Below are 10,678 nucleotides of genomic sequence, written 5' to 3'. Positions count from 1 at the left end.
ATATAAAATTGTAAAATAGAAAATAGTTTATGTAAAAATGTATTTATAGGCTACATAAAATATGTTTCTATACAATTTTTAAAAGTCAGCTATAATTCTGGTATATGAATGTGTAAAGTTTGTCACTTTAATGACATAGTAGGCTAATATAGCCTAATATATCCACAATTGTTATGACCACAACAATTCAAGGGAAGTTAGATTTTGTCAGTTTGCTTTAAATTACTTTTAATTAATTAATTTCTCATGACACGTGAAGAAAAAATAAATAAAACACGAAACAATAGATATGATTTTTATTATGCATTTATTATAAGTGATACATATAGCACATGTACTGTTTTCCAAAGACACAATTAGATGTTCATTGTTGATGTCACAGTCATCAAGGCAAATAACTCTGTAGAGAAAAGCAGAGAAACACACACAGACACACAGTTATGGTCTGAACTGTGACCACAATCTATTTGGAGAAGTCAGATCTTCATAAATACAATAAATCCTAAGAATCAGCAATCTTTTTACCTCCCAATGAGACCAGTTCTGGATTTCACGGTAGAGGGAGTTTCCAGGGCATTCTGTGGAATCGGCTTGTCTGTGTCCGTACAAGCTGTAATATGAGGACAGTCTGCCTCCGTTCACAGCACAGCTTGTGAAGTCGTACCTCACCATGTCCAGCGCACTCCTGATGGGGAGCGTGGAGGTATAATCTCCAATGAAACAGACACCATAGCTTATGGAGTTGTACCCGTAAGCATGGGCACCGACCCAATTCCAGCCTCGGCCTTCATACAGGTTTCCATCAGAACCTGCAACAAAACTACAAACAAACAACAATAGTGATTAGAAATGACACTTATTCTGTACAGCACATGAAATACTGTTAAAGGGCTTTATGGTACAGAATGTTGTCTAACAAACCAGGACTTTCCTAACCTGTATCCAATGTCAGACCATCCATTGGTTTGCTGGTGGTAGCGCTGCATGGAGCGCATGTCACTGGCACATTGATCGAAGGTGGTGCAAGGCTTGGAGGGTTGATATGTGTGGTGGATGAAAAGATACGGCACAGGGAGAGACAGATAGGAGGGAGAACCAATGAAAGCTGCAGCTCCCCATTGAGACCGAGTGACGATCTTGGGACAGACTGTTTTTAGGAGGAAAAGAATGAGTAAAAGATGAGTAAAAGAATGTAAATAACCACAGTTGTAAATTGCTAAATAATTGAGTCACTGTAAAAAAAAAAAAAAAAAAAAAAACATTATAAAAATGTATTTATATCAGTATACAATATTTTAAATATTGTATAAGTAATAAGAGTAATATATATATATATATATATATATATATATATATATATATATATATATATATATATATATATATATATAATAAAAAAAGTTTTTCAGTCAGTTTAATGTTTGGTTTCTTCTATTTATTATTATTTTATTACTTATTTATTGCTATGAAAATACTAAATTAAAAGTGAATATTGTTAAATAAAGGCGATGTATTTAAATAAATATATAACATTTTTTATAAAATAATAAATTGATCAGAGAATAAATAAACTGGATTACTCACCTGCATATACATGAACAAACTGGTCAAAGCCTTCGTTCATGACATCATCCAGCCTCTTCCTCTCAGACTCGTTTAAGTTGCGGTGAACTGTTAGAGCCTGGACCATCTGGCTTTTCAGCGAAGAGAAGCTGACGAACTTTTTGAAGTTCATCCTTCGTTTTTGACTGATCAGACGGGGCGATGCGTTCAACCCTGCGGCGTCAGGCTGGTGACTGTAGTAACTCTTCAGCAGGTCACTCAGCGATCGCTCATGATCATTAGACGTGGAAACATCTGACCCGAGAATGAACCCGTCTATACCTCCGATTATTAGGGCGTCTGTGGCCAAGGAGGGCAAATCAGAGAGACTGTAGACATTTGGGGATGAGATGCTATCCCAGAACCCTTTAGTGCCAAAAGGAAGAGTGGTTTGTTCATTGTGGACATGATGTAGAAATGAAGTGACCAGGTTGTGGGTCAAGGTTAAAGGATAAAGGCCTTGGACGGTGGACTGCAGCCCAGCCTCAAGTCCAAGGAGCATTGGGGCCAACGCCACATTTGAACCATCTAACGTGAGAACCACACCTTTCTCCTTCCCCATCTCTGACAGGCTGTGATTAATGACCTCGCTAACATAAGAAGTGACTGATGGATCTGACACAAGGTCATGTGCATCACTGAGGTCACCGAGGTATCGCTTGATGAGGTCTGTATCAAAGCCAGCAGCCTTACGTAGACCTTTCACCACATCGAGCATCTGAAGACCTGGATTCACAGCCTCAATGCTCTCCACGGCTCTGATGAAGTCCTTCATGTGCTTGGTGGTGGTGGCTGATGGAAAACCAGAGGGAAAAACACAGAAAACAAGAACATTTACATTTTTACTCAACCACAGACATTAAAGATATCATTTATGAGTCAATCAAAATAAACTTTGGTAACATATCTAGCGCTTGCACACATAAATAAACCAGTAATTATTCTGGTGACTAGAAAACTGAATATCTGACTTACCTTCAGCAAACACCCCAAGCAAAGAAAGAAGCAGACACAAATGCCAATCCATGATGACAGATCTCGAGAACACTGAAGAGTCTCTGTACACTCGGTCCGGTTATGATACTATCCTGCATTCATACCCTATAAATACATGCTAACACTTACGTAAACACTTGCTGATAAACGAGTGTGTTCCATGATATAAAGATTTAGCTTTGAGAAAGTGACAGATGCTTTCAATCTGTCTTAAATAAACTTGCAGTTGAATAAACCACCCATGATACTAATGAATATATCAAGAATCTTCAAATCTTGCATCACATTAAAGTCTATTGTATTCTGTAAAAGTGTAAGTGAATTATGGTAAAGGGGAAAACTACACTTCATTTTAACAATTCGTAACACTTTACAATAAGGTCCTAATAAATACATTAATTAACATTACCAATGTTAACATTTAAAAGATTAAGAAACTGTTTAGAAATATTTTTCATGCTAGCTAATGCAGTTAATAACTAATAAGCTAATGTTAACAAATGGAACCATATTGTAAAGTGTTAACATTTACATAATGTTTACATTTATACTTTCAGATTATTCAACGGGACTTAAAAAATGAGAAATATTATAACATCAATTTCAAACCTTTACTTTTTATGTTATCTTAAAGTTAAGGGTTTTCTTATTGCTAGTAATCAGATTTTTAAAATTAAAATAACAGTATTAGTTCTTCTTGTGAATAAGTGGAAACTGTTGATTGATAAAGCTTCTATTTTTTCTTATCAACCTTCATCACGAGCTTAAACAACATTACAAATGGAAAAATGGCTAGATTTTTTCATGGACATTTGTTAAATTTTAAATCATGAAACAGAGCTTGATTTAAACAACATTAGCCGTTTCGTTTTCATTATATTTATAGATGTAAATAAATATATGTGACCTTGGAGCACAAAACCAGTCATAAGTGGCATGGGTATAATTGCAGCAATAGCCAAAAATACATTTTATGGGTCACAATTACTGATTTTCCTATTATGCCAAAAATCATATGTTTATTAAGCAAAGATCATATTCCGTGAAGATATTTGTACATTTGTAAAAAAAAAAAAAAAAAAGAAGGCACGTGACGCTGTAATCCAAGTGATGATACCAGTATATGGAGAGACATGAGATGACTTTCTTTTAGCCTGTTTTTTTATTTAGAGATTCATTTTGTTCCCACTTTGTTGCAGTTTGTTGATTTGATAAATAACGTCTGTTTTTGCTTTTCAGATAAAATTGTGGTTTCAGTTTAATATGTTGCAGGCTCATGTATTGGTAATAAATAATTGAGAGCAATTTAGAGAGCACTGAGAGCAAGCATCAAGGGAGCAAGCTACTGAAACGTTGCACGCACAAATAAGAAGATATGCACACATACAAAAACGTATTAAGTGCAAAATGTATTTTTGTGCACTCAAAATACTTTCTTCTTTCTTCTCAAGACAAACATTTTCTCCACAAAACTCAGTTCGCGCATGTGCAAATCGCAGATTTGTGGCAGAGATCTAATCCCATAGAGGAGAAGGGGGAAAGGACTGTCTCCAATATCTTTTTAATTAGCTGCAATACCCATTTCAGCCGCTAGCGGTCAATATTACACACTTCACCTTTAATCACCGTGACCGTGTAATCACATGCATCATAATCATCATCACATGCACTATTGCTTTAACCTAGAACAGCTTGCATTAGTACATATTTATTTTAAATCTATAATTTAATTTAAAAGATGTAGGCCTAATATGAGGTGTAATGAATAAACACCTTGTATAATAACAGAATTGACTTATTATACAAAAAATACACATTCATAATCAAATGTTAACTGCTTGTAAACGTTTCAAAAGCATCTCCTGCAGAAAGGAAAAATTGTTAAATATTTCAAGTCATTACGAAATGTTGATTTTGACCCATTTTACTTACAAAATGTGATAGGCCTGGTATGTGAAGCAGACAATTCAGTTAATATGCTTAAATTAATCTGGAACTGGCTGACTTTAGTACTAATTCAAGCCTCCCATCAAGTTGATTTCTGATTAGAAAACATGATTATGAGCTGCAAATTTCAGCAGCATGAAAACACCTGAAAAAATAATTATAATTTTTATTACACCTTTAAATTATTAGAAATATCCATGATTCTGTACTTCAATATTGAAATGAAACACCCACAATCTGAATTTTTGGACCTCCTTTCTAATTATGTAGTTGAAGAAAATATAATAAGATCGAATTAAATAGAAAAGAGCCATAGTTTTGATCCTTTGATAGGTCTTTGAATTGAGCCATGTTTCATGAGTTTCTTGTCTTTTTCTTTTTCTTTTTTGTATGCAAATAAACCGACTGTCACTTTTCTATTTTTGTGATTTGGTTATGTTGTTTACCTTGTGATAAACCATATCGTAAGGTAAATTACCTTGTGATGAAGCATATCAAAGGCTGATATAGATTAAGGAAAAAAATAGAAGCTTTATCTATCAACAGTTTCCACATATTCACAAGAAGAATTAATAAAAAAAATATCTTTGCTGTTACTTAATATATCTGAAAATTATTAGCAATAAGAAAACACTTTCTGTAATAATGGTTTGAAATGGGTGTTGTAGTATAAATGTAAACATAAATCAGTAATGCTTTACAATATACATTTATTAATTTTAGTTACATTTGAAACATTTACTAATACACTATTAAAATCAAAAGTTGTATCTGTTAGTTTAGAGCTAATTTATTCTAACAACTGTACTGTACTATTTATTGATACTGTAACAAATGTATTGCTCACTGGTAATGTTAATTAGTGCATTAACAGATGTTAACTAATGGGACTTAATTATAAAGTATTATGCATAATTCAGATGAAGTGTAGTTTTCCCCTTTACCATAATTCACTTACACTTTTATAGAATACAATAGACTTTAATGTGATGCAAGATTGAAGATTCTTGATATATTCATTAATATCATGGGTGGTTTATTCAACTGCAAGTTTATTTAAGACAGATTGAAAGCATCTGTCACTTTCTCAAAGCTAAATCTTAATATCATGGAACACACTCGTTTATCAGCATGTGTTTACGTAAGTGTTAGCATGTATTTATAAGGCGTATGAGGTGCAGGATAGTATCATAACCGGACCGAGTGAACAGAGACTCTTCAGTGTTCTCGAGTTCTGTCATCATGGATTGGCATTTGTGTCTGCTTCTTTCTTTGCTTGGGGTGTTTGCTGAAGGTAAGTCAGATATTCAGTTTTCTAGTCACCAGAATAATTACTGGTTTATTTATGTGTGCAAGCGCTAGATATGTTACCAAAGTTTATTTTGATTGACTCATAAATGATTTCTTTAATGTCTGTGGTTGAGTAAAAATTTAAATGTTCTTGTTTTCTTGTGTTTTTCCCTCTGGTTTTCCATCAGCCACCACAACAAAGCACATGAAGGACTTCATCAGAGCCGTGGAGAGCATTGAGGCTGTGAATCCAGGTCTTCAGATGCTCGATGTGGTGAAAGGTCTACGTAAGGCTGCTGGCTTTGATACAGACCTCATCAAGCGATACCTCGGTGACCTCAGTGATGCACATGACCTTGTGTCAGATCCATCAGTCACTTCTTATGTAAGCGAGGTCATTAATCACAGCCTGTCAGAGATGGGGAAGGAGAAAGGTGTGGTTCTCACGTTAGATGGTTCAAATGTGGCGTTGGCCCCAATGCTCCTTGGACTTGAGGCTGGGCTGCAGTCCACCATCCAAGGCCTTTATCCTTTAACCTTGACCCACAACCTGGTCACTTCATTTCTACATCATGTCCACAATGAACAAACCACTCTTCCTTTTGGCACTAAAGGGTTCTGGGATAGCATCTCATCCCCAAATGTCTACAGTCTCTCTGATTTGCCCTCCTTGGCCACAGACGCCCTAATAATCGGAGGTATAGACGGGTTCATTCTCGGGTCAGAAGTTTCCACGTCTAATGATCATGAGCGATCGCTGAGTGACCTGCTGAAGAGTTACTACAGTCACCAGCCTGACGCCGCAGGGTTGGACGCATCGCCCCGTCTGATCAGTCAAAAACGAAGGATGAACTTCAAAAAGCTCGTCAGCTTCTCTTCGCTGAAAAGCCAGATGGTCCAGGCTCTAACAGTTCACCGCAACTTAAACGAGTCTGAGAGGAAGAGGCTGGATGATGTCATGAACGAAGGCTTCGACCAGTTTGTTCATATATATGCAGGTAAGTAATACAGTTCATTTATTCTCTGATCAATTTATTATTTTATAAAAAAAATTATATATTTATTTAAATACATTGCCTTTATAAAACAATATTCACTTTTAATTTAGTATTTTCATAGCAATAAGTAATAAAAATAATAATAAATAGAAGAAACCAAACATTAAAGTGACTGAAAAACTTTTTTATTATATATATATATATATATATATATATATATATATATATATATATATATATATATATATTTACTCTTATTACTTATACAATATTTAAAATATTCTATACTGATATAAATAAATTTTTATAATGTTTTTTTTTTTTTTCTTTTTTTACAGTGACTCAATTATTTAGCAATTTACAACTGTGGTTATTTTCATTCTTTTACTCATCTTTTGCTCATTCTTTTCCTCCTAAAAACAGTCTGTCCCAAGATCGTCACTCGGTCTCAATGGGGAGCTGCAGCTTTCATTGGTTCTCCCTCCTATCTGTCTCTCCCTGTGCCGTATCTTTTCATCCACCACACATATCAACCCTCCAAGCCTTGCACCACCTTCGATCAATGTGCCAGTGACATGCGCTCCATGCAGCGCTACCACCAGCAAACCAATGGATGGTCCGACATTGGATACAGGTTAGGAAAGTCCTGGTTTGTTAGACAACATTCTGTACAATAAAGCCCTTTAACAGTATTTCATGTGCTGTACAGAATTAGTGTAATTTCTAATCACTATTGTTGTTTGTTTGTAGTTTTGTTGCAGGTTCTGATGGAAACCTGTATGAAGGCCGAGGCTGGAATTGGGTCGGTGCCCATGCTTACGGGTACAACTCCATAAGCTATGGTGTCTGTTTCATTGGAGATTATACCTCCACGCTCCCCATCAGGAGTGCGCTGGACATGGTGAGGTACGACTTCACAAGCTGCGCTGTGAACGGAGGCAGACTGTCCTCATATTACAGCTTGTACGGACACAGACAAGCCGATTCCACAGAATGCCCTGGAAACTCCCTCTACCGTGAAATCCAGAACTGGTCTCATTGGGAGGTAAAAAGATTGCTGATTCTTAGGATTAATTTTATTTATTAAGTTCTGACTTCTCCAAATAGATTGTGGTCACAGTTCAGACCATAACTGTGTGTCTGTGTGTGTTTCTCTGCTTCTCTCTACAGAGTTATTTGCCTTGATGACTGTGACATCAACAATGAACAACTAATTGTGTCTCTGGAAAACAGTACTTCACTCATAATAAATGCATAGTAAAAATCATATCTATTTGTTCGTGTTTTTCTTTCACATAACATTATAAATGAATCTAGTCTAATAATCTAAGGCAAACTGGCAAAAATGTAATTTGCCTTGAATACTTCTGGTCGAAAACAAAGTTATTTTACAAAAGTGATAATGTTAATGTACATTATTTTGATCTTTTGATCTTTAATTTGACCTTATTTTTACATTGATAGAATGTAATAAAAATCAGAAAATGTAGCTAATATGAATTTTGTATATTTACAAATCTAACTATACTGTGGTAGAATAAAATAATTAAATATCTTTTTGATCAAACACAATAGACTGTGTGTATAGTTCTGCGGAAAAGTGTTTGTGTCTTGATTTCATCTGTGTTTATATATATATATATATATATATATATATATATATATATATATATATATATATATATATATATATATATATATATAAATCTCATACTAAATTGTTACAAAAATAAAAACAAAATTTAACAGGATCCAAGGAGTGTCAAGGGTGTATCAAAAAGCACAGAACACAGTTAACAGATACAGAGACAACCAGGGAAGACCACCGGAACAGCCTAGGACCTCAACTGACAGAATATCATCAGAGGAAGCAGCAAGAGCAGGCAGCTGGAGAGAACCGAGAAAGGCACCACAGACCTGAGCTTAGATACTTGACTGCAGACTCTGAAGGGGATCAGGTTCCAGGCAAGGGAAACCAGTGGCAGCAACTTACGGGAACAGGTCTGGATGGGAACTCTAACAATACAAGAAAACAAAACAGGACAAGGCACCACAGGAACACAATGACAGGCAGGGGCATAGAAAACAAAAACAAAAGATCCAGAAAAAAAAAAGAAATTAGGAAATAATTAAATTGACCAACACAAATAACAAAATAAATAAATAAATAAAAATATCAACCAAAAATGAAAACATAAAAATTTACCAAATACAAAAACAAGTAGCAGGACAAGAACGAAGAACTATAACAAAGGACTAGATGGGACAAGGGCAGAAGACCAACCAAGACCAAGGAGACAGGAACCACATCCACAGACAGAGATAGTGACTGTGCAGATAGGAGTGACCACAAACTGGCAAAAACAAGGGGGTAAGGGAAACTATAAAGAAGACAAAAGAACACAAGGAACAGGTGAGCACAATGAGACCAGCAAGGACTAGACAAGGGCTAACAAGGGGGTCCGGTGACTGTCAAAAAACAACAACAACAAAGCCATGTGCTGACACAAGACAACAGAGACATGAGAAACAAAGATACAAATTTAAATCAAATTAAATTAAATGAATGCACTTGGCAGACGCGACTTACATTGCATTCAGGCTAGCAATTTTCTCTTAACATGTGTTCCCTGGGATTCGAACCCCCAACCTTGAAATAGCTTTGTGGTGGAATTTTGGTCCAGCAACTTTTCAAGCACAAAGTTCCCTTTTAATGTGATGCCAAAGGAACTGAATTGATATCAATTGACTTTAAGAAAGGCTACTACAAAACTATTTTATCTTTTTCTCGAGCCATTCAGGAGTGGCCTTACTCATTTGCTTTGGATCACTGTCTTGCTGACTGAAGGCCATACATTATTTTCCAAGATTTTGTGGTAGAGAGCATAATCATCTTATTTGTATTTTATATTGATAGAATTATTAATGCAAGAGAGGCTTGTTGTTCCTTATATGTTTTCCTTGAATCTTTTGTGACTTCCTGGATGAGTCATTGCTGTGCTCTTGAAGAAATTTTGGAAGATTGTCCACTTCTACAGCAAGGTTCTCTACTGTGCCAAGTTTTATTCATTTGAAGATAATGTCTCTCACCATGGTTCTTTGGAGCCCAACAGCTTTTCAAATAGCTCTGTAACCAATCCCAGCAGTGATGTCTGATTCATGAACAATTAGTTCTTTTGAGGTAATAATCAGCAATGTGAATTTACACATATGACAGTTTGAATGTCACAGTATACCATGAATATAAAATGTTAAAAATATACATGCAATTTAAGTAATTATGTGATTATATTATGCGATACATTAAAATTTTTGGATATGAACCATTCAAAAGAACTGGTTCATAGAAATGAATAAGACTTCCCATGTATTTCAATCAATGGAAGTTGTATCTTTTTGTCTGTGGAAAGACAATCATATCATAGCTTGTGAACAATATGTAATTTAACGTTGTATGTACCTCAGAAAATGTTATTCAGTGTTCACAGTTCTTTAGTTTGGATGAAAAACACTAAATAGGAGCTTCTCTACTTTTAAAGGCAGGGTAGGTAAAACATGTATAAAAAACTTTTTTTCCAAATGTGTTTAAACTTTATTTATATATCAATACATAATTAAAATGTAAGTACTCTGAAAAAGAAAGTATAAAAATCGAGTGTCTGTAGACCTCTAACGACTGTTTTAAAGACAGCTCATTATTTCCATTCACACCACCCCCTCCCTTCTGGGCGCCTTCTAAAGCCACGCCCCCAAAACACATGAACGCGCGACTCCGACCACTGAGCTGGAAGACGCATTATTTACCTGAGACGAGCGGAGAGGAAGGAGCAGAGTGCATGTAGTGA

The 10,678-nt window shown here is 35.4% G+C and overlaps 1 protein-coding gene and 1 pseudogene across 1 annotated transcript; one reads left to right on the top strand and one right to left on the bottom strand.

The window, feature by feature from the left end:
• Nucleotides 1–290: 290 nt before the first annotated feature.
• Nucleotides 291–2,629, bottom strand: LOC113092939 (N-acetylmuramoyl-L-alanine amidase-like; annotated as a pseudogene).
• A 3,098-nt stretch (nucleotides 2,630–5,727) lies between these two features.
• LOC113092938 (N-acetylmuramoyl-L-alanine amidase-like) lies at nucleotides 5,728–8,102 on the top strand. The gene is made up of 5 exons (XM_026258736.1): nucleotides 5,728–5,839; nucleotides 6,024–6,833; nucleotides 7,257–7,467; nucleotides 7,584–7,878; nucleotides 8,004–8,102. The coding sequence occupies exons 1-5, from the start codon at nucleotides 5,788–5,790 to the stop codon at nucleotides 8,016–8,018; spliced, it is 1,383 nt and encodes a 460-aa protein (XP_026114521.1). The 5' UTR covers nucleotides 5,728–5,787; the 3' UTR covers nucleotides 8,019–8,102.
• Nucleotides 8,103–10,678: the final 2,576 nt, after the last annotated feature.

The sequence above is a fragment of the Carassius auratus genome, unplaced genomic scaffold, assembly GCF_003368295.1.
Source record: "Carassius auratus strain Wakin unplaced genomic scaffold, ASM336829v1 scaf_tig00214785, whole genome shotgun sequence".
In the NCBI taxonomy this organism is placed as follows: Eukaryota; Metazoa; Chordata; class Actinopteri; order Cypriniformes; family Cyprinidae; genus Carassius; species Carassius auratus.
This window is presented reverse-complemented; position numbering and strand designations above follow the sequence as displayed.